This window comes from Rana temporaria, chromosome 4 (genome assembly GCF_905171775.1).
Source record: "Rana temporaria chromosome 4, aRanTem1.1, whole genome shotgun sequence".
Classification (NCBI taxonomy): domain Eukaryota; kingdom Metazoa; phylum Chordata; class Amphibia; order Anura; family Ranidae; genus Rana; species Rana temporaria.
In genome coordinates this window covers 263,903,670-263,926,778 of record NC_053492.1, presented here as the reverse complement: position 1 = coordinate 263,926,778, position 23,109 = coordinate 263,903,670, and the positions used below count along the sequence as shown (strand labels likewise).

General features: G+C 42.4%; 1 protein-coding gene across 1 annotated transcript in view; it reads right to left on the bottom strand.

The window, feature by feature from the left end:
• Positions 1-23,109, bottom strand: part of LOC120937196 — a 186,649-nt gene that overhangs the window by 5,020 nt on the left and 158,520 nt on the right. The window contains exons 40-45 of the mRNA XM_040350213.1: positions 17,339-17,506; positions 15,933-16,085; positions 14,048-14,182; positions 12,222-12,374; positions 8,758-8,967; positions 4,250-4,370 (exon numbers count right to left, since the gene is read on the bottom strand). Coding sequence (XP_040206147.1) covers positions 4,250-4,370; positions 8,758-8,967; positions 12,222-12,374; positions 14,048-14,182; positions 15,933-16,085; positions 17,339-17,506 — 940 coding nt within the window. The remainder of the gene's footprint in view (positions 1-4,249; positions 4,371-8,757; positions 8,968-12,221; positions 12,375-14,047; positions 14,183-15,932; positions 16,086-17,338; positions 17,507-23,109) is intronic.

Below are 23,109 nucleotides of genomic sequence, written 5' to 3'. Positions count from 1 at the left end.
TTCTAGTGTCATCACGCTTTGAGCAACAAGCCATGCACATCCTTGTAGTTGCTGACTTTTTCTCGACTGGTGGGATGTAGTCCATGAAATGACGACCAGTCAGGCGTTCTGGGTTGACAAAGCCATCTCTATTCAGAGCCATTGATGGTGTTTGGTGATTCACAAAGATACGTTCGACAACTTTCCAAATTAAATCAGAATGGATCAAGGGCTTCTCACTTTTTTTTCATCAGAATGTAGGCATTCCACAAGGATTACTCAAGATGACTAAAAATCTTCTTGTAGTACTGCTTTTGCTGTTTCCCCATTGCTGGGTAGAATGTCATTGCTTGGTCGGCTCTGTCGACACCTCCCATGGTAATATTGTAGTCTATCACTACTTGTGGCTTCATGATTTCTTTCCCACCATTCGTAACAGTGGAGGTATTATGAATTTTACTCATTAGACACACATCTTATTATCTTCTTATCATGCCATCGCAGTGCCATTATTTTGCCTTTTTGCCAGGCAACCATTTCTCCAGTCTTCAGCTTCTTATTGCGGCATATCACTTTCTGGCACATAGTTCCCTTGGAAATTCTTTAGAATCATTTGAGATGCTTCCCAATTTGTTTTAGTTTTGGTGCAGGATGAGTAGTTTGAAATTCTTTGTTGTTTTATAAGTGTAAAAATGTAATGATCAGGGAAAATCTGTACTCTGACATGACCGTGCCAAAGAATGGAGTCGCAAGTAATTTATTAGTTGTCCAATACCACTTCTGCAGGGGTTTCCCCACCACTCCCTGAAGTATTATTAGGCCCAGAAATTTCCAGATGTCATCTTTGGTCACTGGTTCCCACTTTTTGCTTCTTGGAAACTTCCGATGCAGAGTAGCTAATTCTTGCTCTTTGTACCGGTTTGTCTCAGTAACATTTTTTTCAATAGCCTCATCGGTCAGAAATAATTGTCAGTATGCCAAGGTGTTATATCGTGTTCAACGTCTACTTTCATACCAGATGCTCCAGTAAATTGGAATCTTGGGGCGCTGCCTGATCCGTACCACAGTCAATAGAGCACCAAGTTTGCACACCGCTGTGAATCGTCGCCTTCGTCATTTTCAGTGTCTGATGACGAATTTCCCCACAAATCACTATCGTTTAACCACTTAAGATCCGGATCAAAATGCAGCTAAAGGACCTTGCCCCTTTTTGCGATTCGGCACTGCGTCGCTTTAACTGACAATTGCGCGGTCGTGCGACGTGGCTCCCAAACAAAATTGGCGTCCTTTTTTTCCCACAAATAGAGCTTTCTTTTGGTGGTATTTGATCACCTCTGCGGTTTTTTTTTTTTGCGCTATAAACAAAAATAGAGCGACAATTTTGAAAAAAATGCAATATTTTCTACTTTTTGCTATAATAAATTATCCCCCAAAAATATATAAAAAAATATTTTTTTCCTCAGTTTAGGCCGATACGTATTCTTCGACCTATTTTTGGTAAAAAAAAATCGCAATAAGCGTTTATCGGTTGGTTTGCGCAAAATTTATAGCGTTTACAAAGTAGGGGATAGTTTTATTGCATTTTTATTAATTTTTTTTTTTTACTACTAATGGCGGCGATTTTTTTCGTGACTGCGACATTATGACACTTCGGACAATTTTGACACATTTTTGGGACCATTGTCATTTTCACAGTAAAAAATGCATTTAAAATGCATTGTTTATTGTGAAAATGACAGTTGCAGTTTGGGAGTTAACCACTAGGGGGGCTGATGGGTTTATGTGTTCCCTGAAGTGTGTTTACAACTGTAGGGGGGTGTGGCTGTAGGTGTGACGTCATCGATTGTGTCCCCCTATAAAAGGGATGACACTATCGATGCAGCCGCCACAGTGAAGAACGTGGAAGCCGTGTTTACACACGGCTCTCCCCGTTCTTTAGCTCCGGGGACCGATCGCGGGACTCCAGCGGCGATCGGGTCCCCGCAGCTTCAGGCCGGGTCACGGGCGCGCTGGGTATTAGTACAGGACGTACCTGTACGTACATGTTCCCAGCCGTGCCATTCTGCCGACATATATGTGCAGGAGGCGGTCCTTAAGTGGTTAATTCTGCAAGTGATTCTAATTCACTATCGCTGTTTTCTAGTTGGTCTAAAACCGCTTTTGACTTAAAGGGATGCTTTTTGGATGCCATGGACGTTCTCAAGTTTCCAGGCAGAAAGCACAATAAAAGTGCAGGCAGGGCACTGGACAAAGCACTAGGGACAGAACTGAGGTGAAATGGTTTGATACATTGTAATCTGTTAGGATTACATTACTGTATTTCAATGTATTGTGCGTATGTCATGTTTTGTTTACTTTTTAGAATTTCCCACCCAGTTCTGCCCCCATGCATCGCCGGCGCTGGCAGGGAAGAGAAACCCGGAAGATGGATTCCGGCATTGGCCGGAGGACACAGCTGAAGGACATCAGGTATTGTAGGGACAAGGTAAGTGACACTACAGGGATGACACTGTAACCCGAGCATGGCTCAGGGTTACCGCTTTTGGTACTTAAAATTAGCCCCGAGCCACACCAGGGAGGTTAAATGACTTTTGCTGAGCCGGGTGGGGTCAACAAGGGTGCGTCCATGGCTGAAATCTTTAACGATTCAGTATAAATTATCTGAAATTTGAGCCATGTATGGCAACCTAAGTCCCAGTTAACACTTGTGTTTGGGGGACAGAAACAGGTGGTCCCCCAACCCCAACTCCCCCCCCCCCAAGCTGCAAATGCTTCACATCACGGTGCAGCAAAACTATCCCTGCATTTGGCAGTCTGTACCACCCATGGACTCTGACCCATTCAAGTAAATAGTGCCATGCTGCAACATGTGGTTGCGTAGCAGGATTTTTACGGGATAATATAGGCAGTGAGGAAGTGACATCACCATCACTCAAATGTCCTCTGAACAGCAATTCACCACGGATTGCTCTTCAGGGGGTGAAGCTAGTGTAAATGAGTCCTTAAAGAGGTTCTTCACCCTGTAAACAAAACTTTTAAAGTCAGCAGCTACAAATACTATAGCTGCTGACTTTTAAAAAGCACACACTTACCTGTCCCAGAACCCAGTGATGTCCTCGCCCGACACGGCTCTTTGCCGGTCTCTGGTTCCAGGCGCCAGCACCCTAACTGTGGGCAGCCGACTGTGACCCACTGCGCATGTGCTAGCCACGTAAGTGGTCTCGCAGTCTCCTGGAACCTGTGACATCTCACAAGAGGCTGTGGGAGGAAGGAGGGCGGCTTAAAAAATAAATAAATCAGGTAACGGCTCCCCCCCAACAAAAAGACATCCCAAATATTAGAGGGGGGTGGAACTTCCCCCTTTGGGGGAAATGACGCTTTAAGCTGCAGTTAATTCAGTGTTTCCCAATAGTGTGTGTTTGCCAGGTAACTACACGGTGCAGTAATCTGTCTCGGCTAATCACTGTAACTATCTATAAGTCACTCTGAACTGATTTACATTGATGTGAACGGGCATTATAAAAAAAACAATGTGATTTCCACTGTGGGGCGATTCTGTGCAGCTCAAGTCACATCTGAAATCACACTAGTGTGAACCAGGCCTAAAACATGAACTAATGAGATAAGACATAATGACAGATTTGGTAAACACTGTACTAAGCCATAATGACCATAGGATGGAAACAGCCAAGACTTACTATAAGATTATAGATAAGTGGCACCTGGCCCAAAGTTACAGTTTGGGTTGCCATGTAAGATACCAACTCTTCTTCCTCCTTCTTGGGTGCAGCAGCTGGTATGCAAAAGCTGAATGACAACTTTTTATTTTGATGGTATGGATAATGGCCAACTGTTTGTCTTCTTTTCTGAAATGCCAGTCCTCCTCTTTGTTGTAGCTAGGTATTCTTTATCTCTCATTTATTTTACAGAATGCAGCAAGATCTGTAAAAAGTTGGATTCACACCTATGCATTTTTAGTGTTTTTTGCATTTTGCAGATTTGCACTACAGCCCATTTAACATGGTTTCCTATGGAACACGTTCTGTAGTGCAAATCCGCAAAATGCAAAAAGCACAAAAACTGCATAGGTGTGAATCCAGCCTAATACAGTAGAAGACATGGAATTCTGTGGTAGGTAAAGCTTACCTCTAGACTTCCTAGAGCTATAAGAAGCCAGTGGACGATTCAGTTGGCCAACATTGACCCATGACATAAACCTCTGTTGAGGGTAGACTTGCTTTTGTTTTTAATGTCCTTAGGTTGCTCTTACCTATGGGTGTGTTTCTCGAAGAACTGCCAATTTCCATGTCATATACTTGGGTTTGCAACTCATCCACACGCTGGAAAGCTTCACATTTTAGGGTTCTTTCCTGCACGAGCTGTGATTTTATCTAGAATGTTAATTCAAATATCATTAGTTATGGCAGCTCCATAGTTTAGGGGCATATTTATAATGCCATGAAGCTGGCATTCACCAAATATTCACTGCAGTTGAATCTTCTTGGTGCATGTATTTTAAATCACAGTTTTTGACTCGCCACCAGTGAATGTTTGGCGACAGTTCCATGCAATGCTTTAAAAATATTCAGTTTTTGGTTTCTAAAATTGTCTTTTGCAGCACTGGGTTCTTGGTCCAATTTCTATCACAGACACTATATGCAGTAAATTATGTGTTTCCCATGTTTGAAAGACAGCTGTATTTTTCTAACATAACATTTCTTCTTAAAGAGTAACTGCACCTTCTAATACAAAAAAGGAAAAATAAAAAAAACTTGGAAAACACAACAGCAACTACAGCTACCTCTTATAGGGTAGCTTTAGTTGGTATCATATTTTCCATGGTTTATTTTTTTGTATTATCAGTACATTTGTAGGAATGGGCACCTCCAATAGGTAGTGGGTTCCCCCGACTAGACATCTGCAGAAAGAAAAATGTTGTTTCTTTTTGATTCGTTTTTTGCATAAATTTGTTTAGTTAAACTTGTTTAATTTTTTTTCAAATTGTTTTAAATTTTCCGAAATTTAATTTATTCTATTCGAAATTAGAATTTTGGATGATGGTGTTATTTTTTCGAATCCATTCTATTCTGTTGTTTTTTCTAATCAATTTGTTAAATTTACTATTCTGTTCTTTTCTATTATAGCGCAGATGAATTGGTTCATTTGTGAACAGATCAATTCCTAGTTTCCTTTAGTTTGCTGCTGGCAAGTGTGCAGATACCTTCCTGCCTATGCAGCTTTTTCTGGTGCAGGTTGTTGGTTGCTGAATCAGCCAAGATAAGAGTGTTTAGTGATGATAAAGCACACAGCCTTATGAATGTAAAAAAATATATGAATAGGCGCTAGTCCTTCTGTATGAATTATACACAATATCCTGTGATGTTGATAGATTCAACACATTTATAAATGTGGTGTAAAGCCTGAATATATTGAATAAAGCAAAGTCCACAATCACAGTGATCTTTCAAAATCAAATATAAAGTTATAATTTCTTCTTTATAGTTAAAGTGCTTTTCCACGTGCCCAGGCAAAATGTAAACTCACCAGATGGTTACGGCCGACGTAGCAGCCAATAAGCCTTGTGTATTAATCCTGTGCATTTCACCAGCAGCGCGTCCTCAGGAAGCTCACGGTGAGTGACTACACTATGAAATTACCTCTGGGTTCTCCTGTTTACTCTGAGTGAATGAGAATTCATACTAGTGACATTCAGAAGCAGGTTGGCATGTGGGCTCCTATGGAGAAGACCTGGAATCCCATGCTCAGGATCTAAAACATAAGGCTAGTTGGTTGCTTTGTCGGCCGCAACCATCTGGTGAGTGTACATTTTGCTTGGGCAAACGGAGAAGTCCTTTTTTTTTCAATATAAAGAAGAAATGATCACTTTATACTTGATTTTGCAACATCACGGTGAATGTGGACTTTCTGTTGTTCAATATAGTTGGACTTTACACCACATTTATAGATGCGTTAAATCTACCAACATCACTAGATGATGTGTATAATTCATACAGAAGGACAATTGCCTAATTGTTTTTTTTTTTTTTGTTATGTTGGAAGTGTTATACACTTAAAGGGGTAGCCGGTCCTACTTTTATTTTTATTTATTTCATATGATGGCACATCTTTGCATTAGCCTTTTGGATATGCCACTTCATCATGATACAAATATCCTAGATTAGATTGAAAGTGACTTTCTCTTTTAAAACAAGGTATAAAGTATAGGCACCTAACAATACCTGTACATACCTATCACTGCTTCAGTTGAATGCAGCCTTTCTGTTTGTGCAAATCCCCATTATTTTCACTTTCACTTAATATCAGCTCACAAGCTATGAATTCTGGAATTTATTTTTAATAGGCAGCACTTATAGGCACAGATAGGCGGTGCGGATAGGCAAAAACTGATGGGCACTGAATGGCAGCACTGACTGGCATCACTAATGGGTACAAATTGGCATCACTGATGGGCACTCATGGGGCTGCACTGATCATCAGGGCACTGATGATCAGTGGAAAAGTGATTGTCACCGGCGCAAAAATAAGTTCTAAATAATACTATATTGACCTGCTGCAGTGCTGTATAAACCTTCTATGAGGTTTAGGTGAAAAAATTAAAAAGGTGTTGGTACTGCGCTGGTATAATAATGTGATATCAAAAAAAAAAAAAAAAAATTTTTTTGAATTTTTTTTTTTTAGTTTACCCAAAAATGTTTTTTTCTATTTGACCCCTATAGTGATATAGTGCTAGATCCAGTACAGTGATGTACGTGATGGGTCACTATAGAAACAGCTCTTGTGAACATATGTACTAGCGTGATGCTATGTGCATATGCTGTGCCATCAAAAATAAATAAATGAATAAATAAATAAATAAATAAATATGGCTACCCCAAATGATGTGCTTGTGAAACAATAAGTGAGTCTATAAACTATTATGAATATACATACACAAGTGTGCGAACATATAAATAATGAATAATATTATTAATATATAAAAATAATAATAAGGTGCGTTGGTGCCAAAAATTAGTTTTTCACAATTCATGTGCATTCATGCTGCAACACGTCCCCAATTATGGGTAAGCGCCAGTTCACAAATTCCAGTCCAAACAGAAAGTGTTGCTGAGTTTAAATCCTGGTGCTATATTTCATGCATACAGGGTGCTGTCACTTCTTCCACCCGACAAAGATAAGTGCTACCACCACCAACTGCTGAAATGCAAACTCACCAGACCCCAGCTGGTAATGTGTCTCAAAAACTTATTCCGTTAAAGTTGGTGAGTCCTCTCAGGATGTTCCTCAATGCCTCAAAGAAACCAAGGGGCTCATCATGGTGAAATACGTTTAAAAATATATTTATTTAAAATTCATAATAAAAAACTACTCACAAGAGAGGTGCTTTAAAACCAGCACCTGGTGTCTTTGGCAGTGTCAGTCTTTTAGACAGCCGCTGACCAGCTTATCGTACGGGTGCGTTCCTGGCTCCTGCTGTACCTGTGGTCTCACTGGTTAAAATTACACTCCCCCTTGCGCTGTCCACATAGCTTCTTACGCGTTGCGCAGTTTTGCGTCTTCAGAAAAGCTGGTGGATGATTTTGCTGTCACTGTATTTATCCCCTCTGTCAAATTGCACTTACTGGCCAAAAAAAAAAAAAAAGTGGCCAGTAAGTGCAATTTGACAGAGGGGATAAATACAGTGACAGCAAAATCATCCACCAGCTTTTCTGAAGACGCAAAACTGCGAAACGCGTAACGCGTAAGAAGCTATGTGGACAGCGCAAGGGGGAGTGTAATTTTAACCAGTGAGACCACAGGTACAGCAGGAGCCAGGAACGCACCCGTATTTCACCATGATGAGCCCCTTGGTTTCACCTAATATATTAGAGTGCCCCCTGCTCTGGATGAATGAGAACAGGAGGCACGGCAGACAGCAGCACTGTCAGTCTGGGTGAGGGAATGTTAAATGTAATAGCAGATTTAAATACACTAAACATTGAAGCCGAACTTCAACTCACACTTTATAATCAGTTACAGCAAACAATTTTTTTTCCCCTTTTGGGATAAAGGATCATTGTAAGCACCCCTGCCTGTCTTTGTCTCATCCATGTAAACTGATACATTCTGCTGCAGAGCTTTTGAAAAACAACTGCAGATGAAAATAGAAGAACGAGAGCCGAAAAAAGAAATACAGCCACCACATCTATGAATTAGTAAACTGCAATAAAATAAATGTTTGCTTTTGGATTAAATACTGCTTTAATCCCTGCCTGTGTTCTAATTTTAGCTTGCGCCATGACTGCTCTAGGTTTCCTGTTCCAGGGTGCTTCCTTTCTTGTGCAGCACCCTATGGCGTTACCCTTGCAGGGACTAGAGTTGTGTCTCCCTACGCTGTGTACATCAATAAAAACGCACAATTTGTACCCTAGGGTGGCAAGACCCCTCCCTCCTCCAGACTGACTTGAGAATGTATTGTCCACTATTAACGCCTTTCCTGTGAAGACCAGAAGTTAAGGTAAGCAGCACTGAGAAAGCAAGAGCCAGCACCATTGAAAGTTGTAAACTGCAAGTGCTGGAGTAAACATTTTAAGAAATAGTTTACAGGGAAATATATCAGATTTTTTTTCTCTATGCTCGATGTGTTAAGATAAAAAATGCTGAGAGTTTAAAACTATCTTAACCTCATAACAACCAAAGTAATATCTGCATTTTTAGCACTGCTTCAGTTTAGTCACAATAATCTTTATTAAACATAAAATACACATGTGCGGTCTTTACCTGCTTAACTTCTTTTTTAACTTTACTTTGCTGAATCTGACTCATTTTAGATGATCTGTCCGCTTCTTCGGTGAGTGAGCGCAGCTTCTGCTCTTTATCGTCAATGTCCACTAGTAGTTTATCCATGCTGGCGGACAGAACACTATCAAGCTGCTGCCTGCTTCTTGCCTCTTGTGAGTGTCTATGCTCAGACTCATCCAGCAGTTGTTTCTGTAAAGAGATAATGTTTACACATGAGGCCGGCTGTCACTTTTTGCATTTTCTGACTCATGTAGCCCTATATATATTTGCTAATTTTTGGCATGTTCCTTTTATTGCATATAGCATTTCAGTGAACACACTATGTAGCTGCCACTTGGAATGTGATTTTTCAGCAACTGTCACATCAGGCTTCTTTTTCTACCTAAAAAAAGAATTTGGTGAGTGGTGGTTTTAAACGCAAAAAAAAAACATATTTAGTACATCTCTGCATTACATGATCATTTCCCATTTTTTATCTCTTTAACCACTTCAGCCCCGGAAAAATGTACCCACTTCCTGATTAGGCCATTTTTTTGCGATACGGCACTGCGTTACTTTAACTGACAATTGTACGGTTGTGCGACTCTGTACCCAAACAAAATGGAACTAAGATTAAAACAAAAATGCATACAGGCAAGCTCTTTATTGCAGAAGAAACCTTTACTTCCGCTTTAAACACACTGCAAGTACAGGAAAATAACTGGTGATGTGCCATAAATACAGTGTGTGCCTATCTTCGTCCTTCAGCTGACAACACAGTGTCTTCAGAGGCGGTTCTAGGCTTTGTGAGGCCTTAGGCAAAACTTGACATGGAGCCCCAATTACGCCCATGATGGGAAAAATAATTCAGGGACAAGAGCCTCTTCCCCACAACCCGGGTCGGTGGTTGTGGGGGTCTGCGTGCAGGGGGCTTATCTGATTCTGGAAGCCCACTTTAACAAGGTGGCCCTCAGATTCTAAGGGGTGGGGCCACCCGGAGATGTGACCAGGTGAACCCGCCCCCTTGTGACGTCATTGACTGAGGGCATGCTGGGTCATTGACGTCACAAGGGGTGGCGTCACAGATATTCACTGGTTGTTAGGGACGCAGGCGGCCCCTGCTCCTGAATCAGGGCTCTTAACGCTGCCTGAGTACAGCAGCGTTAAAGTCTCCTGTCCCTCAAAACTGGGGTAATGCATTGGGTAAGTTAGTAGGCCACGAGGCCCCTGTAAATGTTCGAGGCCTTAGGCAACCACCTAATTTGTCTAATTAAAGAGCCGCCTCGGAGTGTCTTTTCTGCTCTGAAATCCTAAGCATATGTTGTCAGCCCTGCCTACTTAAAGGGTAACTCCACTTTTGTGGGGGGAAAAAAGCAAAGAAAAAATAATATAGCACATACAATTGTTACACTTGTCATATTGAAATTGAATGTTATTGAAAATTACTTTTCCTTTTAAATCTGCAGCTCTGTAATTTTCTGTAAAATGCAATGCAATATGGCTACTTAGAGGTATTCTGTATACAGATGGTGTACAGAACGCCCTTCAGAAACATAATTTCCTGCTTGTGTGATTGGCTTATTGGTTTTCCCAGAAGACTGCACTTAGATACAAATCAGATTTTGAGCATCCCCAGCAACAAAAATGGCATTACTCCCAAAGGGAAATTAAGTCTAAAGGAATGCAGACCCTGCAGCTTTCTTCATTAGAGCCCTGCAAGTGCAGCAGCTGATTGATAATTATAAAATCACCCCTATACAGATTCACCGTGCATGGACACAGACACACAACTATTTCTTCAGAATAACAAAAGGTAGGAATCTGCAACAAAGTTTGTTACAATCTCTGCAATGTACATAGATCAACCAGAGGAGAATGTTTACCGTATTTATCTTGCTATAACGCGCCCTGGCGTATAGCGCGCACCCCCGAACTTGAAGGAAAATTCCTGGAAAAAAAAATACTTACAGTTTGGATGCCCCTCATCGGTGTCTTGCCTGTCGTCCATCGCGTCCATCGGCGGCCTCGTCTGGTCCGGCGTCCTTCTGCGGCCATCGTAGTGTCCTCCCCGCTCAATCCCCGCTTCCTGCGCTGTGTTTGAACCACTCCGCCGACATATATGGAGCGCAGTACACTCGGGTATAGTCAGGCAGGCTCGGCTCCTCTCACGTAAAGGACGTACAGGACGTGACCGCGAGAGGAGCCGAGCCTGCCCGACTATACACGAGTGTACTGCGCTCGGTATATGTCCGCGCAGTGGTTCAAACACAGCGCGGGTATCGGCGTATATTGCGCACCCACGATTTTGCCCTGATTTTCAGGGCAAAAAAGTGCGCGGTATACGCCGATAAATACAGTATTTCTCGACAAAAGTGGAGTCACTATTTAAAGGGGTTTTCCACCCTTTTTTTAAGTTTATTAAAAGTCAGCAGCTACAAAAAGTGTAGCTGCTGGCTTTTAATAAACTGACACTTACCTGCGCCACGGCTCCAGCGACGCGCCGGCCGGGGCTCCGCTCCTCGCCGGCCGGCGTCTTCATTCCTAGTGTGGGCACCCGGCAGTGATAGCTTTCGGCTTCACGGCCGGGCACCCACCGATTGGACAGCCGCTCGCCTACAGGGAGGGGCTGTGAAAAGGCGATTAAGCTAATCGCCTTTCCAGCCCCTCGGCGGAAGGAGGAAGTGGGACAGGAAGTCCCCTTCTCCTGAAGCCCCCACTCCCCCCCAAAAAAAATTACATGCCAAATGTGTCATGTAAGGGGGCGAGGAGTGGGTTAAGAGGAAGTTCCATTTTTAGGTGGAACTCCTCTTTAATTTCTGATAGATTACATCCTCATCAATCCCTATTCCCCTAATCTCTATAACCCTCTTCCCTGATGTCTGGCAGAATCAACATGTATTTTCTTTTTTGCATTTATCAAACAGATATAACAAAACACTTTCAATGGTACATTCAGCAAACCAAAAGGGAGCTAATAAAATAATAATTGTTAGGGGTCACATACGCTTCATTCAGATCTATTGGCACATAAAAAAAGGAAAAAAATATTTTTTGCTTTAAATTGTTTAAGTTTTCCTGCTTGAGATCTATTTTGATTTTATTTTCTAACAGTATCATGTAGCGGCTTACTCTAAAAGCAATTTGCGCTCTTTTGCTTTGCTGAATTTTGCTAATCTAACTTATTTTCATGCACTGAGCATTGGAATAGGAGATGTTTTGACAGTATAGACAAGGCAGGATCACAGGAGAATTTCAGAAATGTGATAATGTTGTCATAGCTCAGTAAGCCCAATGGGTCACACAGGATGCTGCAACAGCAAACTACAGAGACTAAAGGGATTTACGGTTATTTTAATAAGTAGGCAATTTGCATCATTGTATTCAAGCTGTTTTAACTACCGTATTTGGTTGTTCTCCCTACAGAATATTAGCAGCCGGAAAAGCTAGTAATGTGAATAGTGTACCTGTCTGACCAGCTGTTGTTTTACTTTACTGGCATCAGCTTGTGTCCTTGACAAGGCTGTCCTTGCAACCACGAGCTCTTGACGTAGCAAGGCCACCTCTTGCTCCACTCTCAGCTTTAACTTCAAGCTTTCTTTTTTGTCCTGAACAGCCTCCTTTAATGGTAGAAAAGATCATACAGATAAAGGCAATTATTATATAGTGTTCTTTACTCTGGTCACACAACATCATAGAGGGTAGAAGCCTAACTTCTAAGGGAAAAGATTCAGCTATATACCTGATACAATTTTAAACAAGTAGAATGACAAAAGCAGAAATTACGTGATTGACAGAATAACACAATTAGAAACCAAATAATAAAATATCTGTTTTAAGGGAACAAGTAACTTGGTCTAGATCAGGGGTCTCCAAACTTTCTAAAGAAAGGGGCAGTTTTCTGTCCTTCAGACTGAGCCCAGTGGGAGTAAACAATGCCCGATCTGGTGTCATTGGGAGGTGCCCCATATTTCTTGTCAGTGGAAGGAATTATGCCCCATTGGTGCCAGTGGCAGAAATGATGCCCATCATTGGTGTCAGTGGCAGAAATTATGCCCCATCATTGGTGTCGGTGGCAGAAATCATGCCCCATTGTTGGTTCTCGGTGGCAGAAATCATGCCCCATTGTTGGTTCTCGGTGGCAGAAATCATGCCCCATTGTTGGTTCTCGGTGACAGAAATCATGCCCCATTGTTGGTTCTCGGTGGCAGGAATATTGCCTCAAAGGAAGCAAAATAAAAATAAATATATATAATAAAAATAAATAAAGTGAAGGAAAGCAAAGGGAGACCACTGGTCTAGAGGGCTCCCAGCTCCAGTTTGTCCTCTACTTGTAAGCGTTTCTAAACTGCTCTCAGGTGACAATAATCTTCCTTTGGACAGAAATTAGTAACATACTACAGATGTTTTTAGACCCTCTATCTAGAAATGCAGTTGTCATCTAAATAATATCCTGTTTCTGCATGTCATTAATAGCACTGGCCACATGGTTGATTGGTACACCATTGTTGTTACGTTTGAGTGCTAGGTTTCATTTACGCTATTAATTATTTTAGCCCTGGAAGGAATTAAATCTTAACATCAGGGCTCAAGTCCTGCGAGAACGCGTGGGAACGGAGTTCCTGCACTTTTTTCACAGCAGGAACTCCGTTCCCTTTGCAGAACTAGAGCAGCCGAGCCCCCTGAGCCAATCCTTCACTAAGCGGCGATGCCCAGCTCGAGTCACTGTCAGGGACAGGCGAACCTTAGTAATCCTTTATGTTACTGGCCGCTTCCTGTATATGGATTCATCGGGTAGTGTGCGGGTATTCCGTCACTTCCTCGAAGCTGCAATGTCTCCTGGGAGCTTTTGTCATTGTTCCCAGGAGACATTGCGGAGAAATTTAGAACTTGCTTCTTTCTAAATCCCACGATAACTCGCGGCAGACCTCCTCAATGTCTCCTGGGAATAATGACAAAAGCTCCCAGGAGACATTGCGGCATCGAGGAAGTGACGGAATACCCGCACACTACCCGATGAATCCATATACAGGAAGCGGCCAGTAACAAAGTATTACTAAGGTACAAAATAAACACGCAGTTTAGTAATTATGCATATGAGCGTATCATTTATTTATTTATTTTTGGTGGGGGAGTGGATCTTGGGTGGGAGTTCCCACACTTTTTTCCCCAGGACTTGACCCCTGCTTAACATGCTTTTATTTATTTTTTATTCCAGTCTGCTGTCCATCATATTAAAAACACAGCAAGCAGCCAGAAGGACTGAATATCCAAAATGAAACTTACTACATACCGTTTCGGCTTTTCCTAGCGTCTCCCGTAACTTTCCTTCTCTGGCTGTCATCTTCCATTTATTCAGAGCTTTGATTTTGCAGATTAATGCTTGTAGCTGGCTGTTCTCATCTCGTAGTGAATGTAGCCTGTCATGCTAATTAATGCATAAACAAATGGTAACTATATCAACTCCTGTACAGCACTGGCACATATATTTCTGAATAAATCTGAATAACATACACATTAATTCTACAGGTGGGGGGTGGGTACACTGTATATGCAAATTACATCAACTGCATGGTGAGAAAAGTAAGTTAATATATTATCTGAATTCTTAGAGTATATATGTTCTATTTAAAGTGGTTTCTATCTTTATTCTTAGAAGCAATGCTGTATCCTGGCCTAAGCCAACAAGACCCAGGCCTAGGGCAGCACTTTGCAGGGGGGCAGCACGGAAAGAGTCCCTGCCGGCTTGCGCTACACTGTTAGTGTAACGCAAGCTGCTTCTAATTTTGACTGTCCTATCATCCTGGACCACAAACTTTTCTCACTGTGCTATATGTTTTCTGCTGCACCATTGGTATGGTTATACCTTCTTAGTCTACTCCATAAAATTATCAGAAATTTGTGCTTAAAGTAGAACTATAGGCAACACTTTTTTTTTTTTTCATTTTGGATAGAGTAAAGCCCTGTACACACGGCCCGGATTCTCGTCAGGAAAAAAACGTTGTTTTTTCTGACGAGATTCCTGGCAAGATTCTCTTGCCGGCCAAGTGTACACACATACAGCATTCAAAAGAACCGCCGTTCATTTGAATGGCACGAACGCCATGACGTCATCGACTACAACGAGCATGCGCTCTTCTCATTCGATGCCGTCGCCACCATCTTGCTTCACCCTACCTATGCCTTGGAAGCTACCAAGCATGCGTCAAAGTCATTTCGAGCATGCGTGGGTTTCCATGGAGAGGTAAGTATACACACTCGGGTTTCTCGGCAGGAAAACACTGCCGAGAATCTCACGATGAGAAAATAGAGAGCAGGTTTACTCGGCAAGAAAGCTCTGCCAGCAGTTTTCTTGCGGTTTCTTGCCGAGAAAAACGTGCGTGTGTACGAGGCTGTAGGGAGGGTTATAGCCTGTGTCAGTTTATTTTTTACCCCCCCTGTCCCATTGCAGAGATTTCCCTTCACTTCCTGCCCCATAGCCAAACAAGAAGTGAGAGGAAATCTATGCAAATTAAGGGAATCCAATGCCCCCCCCCCCCAGGCCCTAAAAACTAGTGTCCCCAATTTCAGGAACACAAAGCTTTCTCACTGTGCTATATGTTTTCTGCTGCACCATTGGCATGGTTATATCTTCTTAGTCTACTCCATAAAATTATCAGAAATTTGTGCTTAAAGTAGAACTATAGGCAACACTTTTTTTTTTCATTTTGGATAGAGGAAGGGAGGGTTATAGCCCGTGTCAGTTTATTTTTTACCACCCCTGTCCCATTGCAGAGATTTCCCTTCACTTCCTGCCCCATAGCCAAACAGGAAGTGAGATGAAATGTATGCAAATTAAGGGAATCCAACCCCCCCCTCAGGCCCTAATAACTATATAACCAATTTGAGGGCAGGTCTTAAACAGAAAAGGGTGTGGCCTTGCCAGGAAGGGGTGGGTCATCTTTAAATTAGGGGGTGCACGAGTTTAGTCAGGCCTAGGGCAGCACAAAACCTAAATACACTGCTGCTTAGAAGTCATGCATACTGACATACTCTACTTCCAAAACGTTACCAACTTTGTACTTCTGAAGGAACCCAAGTGTCTGGGCAACTAGAGAAGTTCACTGAATTGAAAATGTTTGCCTAGAGCTTCCTTTATTATTCTGTAAACGTAACAAAACTTGTGGTTAGCAACTTACCATTGATAACGTGCTTTTTAAAGTACTCTCATTTTTTAGTGAGCCATATTTTTTTCTCAAAAGAATCATGTTGTCCACTCCTTCTTTTCGAACATCACTGATAAGTTCAGTCACTTGTTTGTTCATATCGATATGATAGCCATCTATTTTAGACTGAAAAATTAAGCATGTTAGGAAGGAAGGATGTATGGCATTGTCAGAGATCATTGACCAATCTAGAAAGAAACCATAATGTTTAAAATGTATCCGAAGGTATTGTGGTACTGTTGCTACATGAGACCTCCCCTCATGCTCGCTTCCAAGACTTCTCCAGAGCATCTCTCAGCCTTGTGAATACCCTACCCCAATTTGGCTATCTCCTACTCTGCCCACTTTAGGTGATCCCTGAAAACTTCTCTCTTCAAGAGGACCTATCCCACCTCTACCTAATAAACTGTATTTTTACTTTGTGTGCATCAGCTCATCCCCCGCAGTTATCTTTTGTATCACTTGCCACTTTCTTTTAGATTGTAAGCTCTCACGAACATTGAGTCTGTACCGTCTCCCTTTATTTTGTATATGGCTGCGCAAACTGTTGGCACTATCCTGTAAAACAGGGGTCTCCAAACTGCGGCCCGAGGGCCAGATGGGGGCCCTTTGCTAGCCTTTATCCGGCCCTTGGGGCACTATTCCTCCCACTGATGTGAGGCGCTATTCCTCCAACTAACTCCCACAAGGTGGCATGATTTCTTCCCCTGATACCAATGATGGGATACTATTTCTCCTACCAATAAGGGCACTACTCCCCCTCCTACTGACCACAAACTTAGAGGCCAAATTTATTCTCACTGATGCTTAGCCTGGGACATTTTCTACCGCCACTGGTCACAATCCGGCCCTCCTAAAGTCTGAAGGACAATAAACTGGCCCTTTGTTTGAAAAGTTTGAAGACCCCTGCTGTAAAATAATAAAAATATGACTTTTGTATAGTGGCCCTCTACAAAGTAGCATTAGTTCACAAACTGCTTAGTAACATGGAAACGTATGTACAAATTATCAAATCAAACGTTTTTTTTTTTTAAGTAATATAATAAGCAGCAGAGGGAATAACTACCGTAAGTAGGGTAGTAATGTGAAGAACCATGTTTTTCAATGCACCATCTATTCCCTATGCCACAAAAGTAAATGATCAGCTATAATTCTTTTGATCTACTTTTCCACACTTTTTTTTTTTATAAGGTGCTGTATAGTAAACCTTTAATGGGCATAATCAGTGATTCTCCTTGACACTGGGCATGACCTGCTTCTTCATAAGTGCCATCTATTATTATTATTATTATACAGGGATGACGTTTACAGCTGACATTTCTAGTTAGCGAACTGAACATGGCAAGTACAGTTACTGACACAGATTACACTTTGCTCACCTTTAGAGACACACAAGCAGCAAAAAGAGTCCTCACTAAGGCTTCATATTCATCCTGCACCTGTCTCCTCACCACCTGGGTAGCAGCCATGGCTTCTTCTTCCGTATCTTGAAGCTTAGCTCTGAGTGCTGTTATTTCAACTACGAGATCATGGGTTATGTCAGCGGTCTACAAAAAAGGTAATTATATTGTTTTCAATATAAAATATAATTGGATTGCGGATGTTTGCTTGGACTAGCGAGACCTTTGGTAAAGAAAATGATCCTGCTTTTTGTTATATGTATTTATTTAATTCATTTTCTAGTGCTATTTATTTCTTTTTAGCTCTTCTGAAAATAAAACTCTTCCCTTATGAATCATCTCACTCATTAAACACTTGTTATTTCTATTCCTACTTATCTTTCCTACACTTCGGTGGCTGCCTTTGGGGTCATGACATTACACTGCATGCTGTTTACTTTAGCTGCTGTTCAATACATAGCTTTTGGCCAGAATTTCTAACAAAACACAAATACGCATTATTCCACTAATGCTGGTATGATACCAGTTGGACTTAAGACATCATCCATTAATTACATTTTTAGGTTAGTTATCTTTTTATTGAACGTTTTAGGTATTTCAATACAAAGGCATGAAATAACAGTTGAAAACAGTAAGGCCCCTTTCTCGCGATCGGACCGTTCAGGTCCACCTGTCAGTTTTGACGGCGGACCTGAACGGCTGCTCCATGCAGTCCTATGGAGCGTCGGATGTCAGCGGAGACATGTCCGCTGACATCCGACCCGATCCGCCAAAATCAGATGGATGGTGATACGTCCCCATCCGTCCATATCGGATCGGGTGAGATCTAATGAAAATGTACATGCTGTCCTTTTTCATCAGATCTCCCCATAGGAGACAGCAGCGCTGCACACGCCCCTCCCCGCTCAGTGAGCAGAGAGGGACCTGTCATCCGCCTTCTCAGTGTAGAGATCTCCCGCTGAGCCGGCGGGAGCTGGCGGACTCCGTAGCGACAGAGTCTGCCTGTGTGGAAGAGGCCTGAGAAAAAATATGTCATGGTTGACAACATTCCTTTAAAGCGGAGCTCCACCCTAAAGTGGAACTCCCGCTGATCGGCACCCGCCCCCCCTCCGGTGTCACATTTGACACCTTTCAGGGGGGAGGGGGGTGCAGATACCTGTCTAAAGACAGGTATTTGCACCCACTTCCGGCCACACGCTACGGGCAAAAGACAGGTTTTTCTGACTTCCCGTCTGTCGCCCGCTGTGTGCTGGGAACACTCGGCTCCCAGCACACAGCGTGTGAGCCAATCGGCGGGCGCAGCGTGACTCGCGCATGCGCCGTAGGGAACCGGGTAGTGAAGCCGCAGCGCTTCACTTCCTGGTTCCCTCACTGAGGATGGCGAGGGGAGCAGCAGAGAGACGAGCTGCTGGCTTTTAATAATTTTTTATACTGGCACATCCGCTTTAATTACATTTTTGTTACTTTTTTTTTTACTCAATTTTGTACATTGACTGATACAAAAAATCTAAAAGATACTTTGAAGTGACTGTTCACACCATGTAAACATTACTTATATACAGTATTGATATAAGGCCTTTTTCAAAAAAATAAATAATCAAACAGGTTCTTTATTGAACAATAAGCACAAAGACGTACAACCTGGTGACAAAAGTGCACATTTCACCTCAAAAATATACACATCAATAACCCTTAGTATTTTCACATGTAAATTTAGTGCAACATGCTGAACTGACAGGCGGCACCTCCAGTCAAACTCACCCAATCCAAGTTAATGGGGCTGGGCCACAACCACGAGCCACGCTTGGCTCACAGTTGCGGTGCATTATCTACATTATAAACTGCTTACTGCGGATAGCTTTTTTTGGCTAGTGTGATCCTAGTCCAAGGGAGCCGATTTTCTAAAGACAAATGGACAGTTCACTGTGCAAAAAAAGTTAGGCCTCGTACACACGGGCAAGAATCTCGTCAGGAAAAAAAAAGATTTTTTCCCCAGACGAGATTCTTGGCAAGAATCTCTTGCCGCCCGAGTGTACACACAGACCTTTCAAAAGAACCGCGGTTCTCTTGAAAGGCAAGAATGCGGAGACGTCATTGCATACGACGAGCATGCGCTCGTCACATTCGATACTGTCGCCGCCATCTTGCTTCGCCCTATCTATGCCGTGGAAGCTACTGCGCATGCGTCTAAGTCATTTCAAGCATGCGCGGGTTTCCACAGCGACAGGTAAGTATACACACTCTTGGGTTTCTCGTCGGGAAACAGGCCGACAAGAATCTCAACAAGAAAATAGAGAGCAGGATCTCTATTTTTCTCGTCGAGATTTTAGCCAGATTTTCAGACAAGAAACCTGAAAGCCTCGTACAACAGGTTTGGTTTACTCGGCAAGAAAGCTCTGCCAGCAGTTTTCTTGCTGGTTCTTGCCGAGAAAACCGAGCGTGTGTACGAGGCTTTACACTTTGCAAGGGAAGTTTCATAACCTCTGGAGAAACTTCTTTGCAAAGTGCGACTTCCTTGCAAACAGCCTTTAGTAAATCAACCCCATGATTTAGTAAAAAACAATGTACCATATTGTAGAGGGGCCATTACAATATTTTCTGTTATACCTGTATAATGATGCAATAGAAATCATCTTTATATTTATCTATAATGTATCATTTTTTTTTTACCACATCGGAGAGTAACTGGTTTCTACATGATTGGTACTGGTTTTATTATTAAAAAGAGTAAAAATATAATATGTTCCTCATTATAGTTGAAGTATCACTTTGTATTTCAGATAATAATCTTCTAAACAATGGAGGAATAGAAGAAGAAAATCAGCTGAGCTTTAAGGAAATACACGCAGTCTGCCTGCTTCCTGATAAGATCTTCGTTACTGATAATTCACTCACTGTTCATCAAAAAACAAGAGGTCTATAAATCTGTCTTGAATGATTTGACCCTACATAATTACTCGATGTCCGCCGGGTGCCCTGGGGATCGTGTCACGGAGCTGCAGAACAGGGTGATGCCTTGTAACAGGACAGTGATCTACTGCTCTCTGTCATCGGGAGCAGTGATCAGCATCGTGTCACATGTAGCTGAGCCCCGTCACAGTTAGAATGACTCCCTAGTACACACTTAACCCATTCCTCGCCCCCTAGTGGTTAACCCCTTGCCTGCCAGTGTCATTTACACAGTAATCAGTGCATTTTTATAGCACTGCTCGCTGTATAAATGACAATGGTCCCAAAATAGTGTCTATTGTGTCCCCAATAATGTCACAGTCATGATAAAAATTGCAGATCGCCACCATTACTAATAAAAAAAATGAAAAAAATGCTATAATTCTATCCCCTATTTTGTAGACGCTATAACTTTTGCACAAACCAATCAATATATGCTTTTTGCAATTTTTTTTTTACCAAAAATATGTAGAAGAATACATATCGGCCTAAACTAAGGAAAACATTTTTTTTATAGCAAAACGTTTTTGGCCCAGATTCTCAAAGGGCTTACTATGGCGCAACGAAATGTACGCCGTCGTAAGTCCTAATCTGGGCCGTCGTATCTATGCGACTGATTCTTAGAATCAGTTACGCATAGATATCCATTAGATCCGACAGGCGTAAGGCTCTTACGCTGTCGGATCTTAAATGCAATTTTTTTTTGCCGCTAGGTGTAGCCTCCGTCATTTTCCCTGTCGAGTATGCAAATTAGCAAAATACGCGAATTCCCGAACGTACGCGCTGTTGACGCAGATACAACGTTTACGTTAGATTTGCGCCGCGTAAAGTTGCCCCTGCTATATGAGGGGCAACCAATGTTAAGTATGGCCGTCGTTCCTGCGTCGAAATTTTAAAATTTACGTTGTTTGCGTAAGTCGTCTGTGAATGGGGCTGGACGCCATTTACGTTCACGTCTAAACCAATGACGTCCTTGCGACATCATTTGGAGCAATGCACCCTAGGATTTTTTTCGGACGGCGCATGTGCATTACGTTCGGCGCGGGAACGCACTTAATTTAAATGTTCCATGCCCCCTACCCGGCTAATTTGAATTAGGCGGGCTTGCGCCGGGTGATTTACGTTACGCCGCCGCAACTTTACAGGCAAGTTCTTTGTGAAAAAAGCACTTGCCTGTAAAACTTGCGGCGGCGTAACGTAAATAAGATACGTTACGCCTGCACAGTTTTACGCCCATATACGGGAATCTGGGCCTTTGTTTATAGCGCAAAAAATAAAAACCGCAGAGGTGATCAAATACCACCAAAATAAAGCTCTAGTTGTGAGAAAAAAAAAGGACGTAAATTTTGTTTGGGTGCAATGTTGCACGACTGCGCAACTGCCAGTTAAAGCAACGCAGTGCCAAATCGCAAAAAAATGCCCGGTCATTGGGCAGCCAAATCCTCTGGGGCTGAAGGGTTTAAAGTAGAAGTTCACCCTAATACTAAAATCTCTAAGGCTAGGTTCATACTATTGCGAATTGGATGCAGTTTTTTCCACATCCAGATCGCATGTCAGGTGATTGTGATAGGCTCTCTTTGAAGCCGGTTCACACATCTGCGGGGTGGCTCCGGTGAAAATTGCACAGGACTCCTGTGTGTCTTCTGGTCTATTTCAGGTCCAAATTCAGCCCAAAATGCGGGTTGAAATCGGACCTGAAAAGATGAACGGGACGCACCGGACCCCTGCTGTGAGCCACTCCATGTTGCGGTGTGAACCCTGCCTAAATCTACTGGCATCGACAATCTGATGCCGCGTACACAAGATCGAAATTTCCGGTGGAAAAAGTCAGTCTGATTGTGTGTAGCCCCATCTGAGTTTTTTCATCGGAAATTCCGATGAATTCCATTGGAGTTTAGATATAGAACATGTTCTATTTTTTCCGATGGAACTACGTTCTATTTTTCTCCGATGGAATCGCTATACATACCTTTTCTGAAGCCGTTCCGGTCCAGTGTCAGCGGCGGCTTCTCTGTGGAGGTGAGTGCAGGTGAGGCAGCCGACAACAGAATCCCCATAGTAACTCTATGGGTGACGTCACTTCCCATTCATTTCCCAGCCTGTCTCTGCTGCAGAGCTTCTGCTGCCGGAAACCAGACTGGATCAGTTCCAGAAAAGGTATGTATAGAGAGTTCTTCTTTACAGGGCTAGATAGGTTAGTCTTAGAATGTGGATGCCTGTAGATTTTACAGATTTTAATATTAGGGTGAAATTCCACTTTAAGGAGTAGCTATACTGACTTATAGGTCAAACCCAGATCCATCAGCTAAAATACAATTTTATAAATTGCTAAATATTGTTCACAGAATTCTTACACCTTGTTGCAACCATGATAACCATCCCTGTTTTCAGTTACCTAAGTAACTGCTTGGAGCCTGGGGCCACTATGAGGGGGAGACAAAACTTAATCTGCATATATTTTCCAGTTAGATTGTGATATTCAATATTTTCCAGCATTGATTGTGCTGTGGACATGCCACTCAGCAAGAAAAGACTGTTTATAACCACTGATTAACGAACAGGTTCAGACTCCCAAGAGTACTTCTAGCATTTTCAGAGGGTATTTCTGTTTGGCAAACACTTTGTAGCAGTGTATTATTGTAGCAAATAATAGTTTGCCATCAAACGCAGCCACTGTGCCATCAAACGCAGCCACTGTGCCATCAAACGCAGCCACTGTTCCATCAAATGCAGCCACTGTGCCCCAAACGCTGCCACTATGCCCATTAAATGCTGCCACTGTGCCCATTAAAAACTCTGCC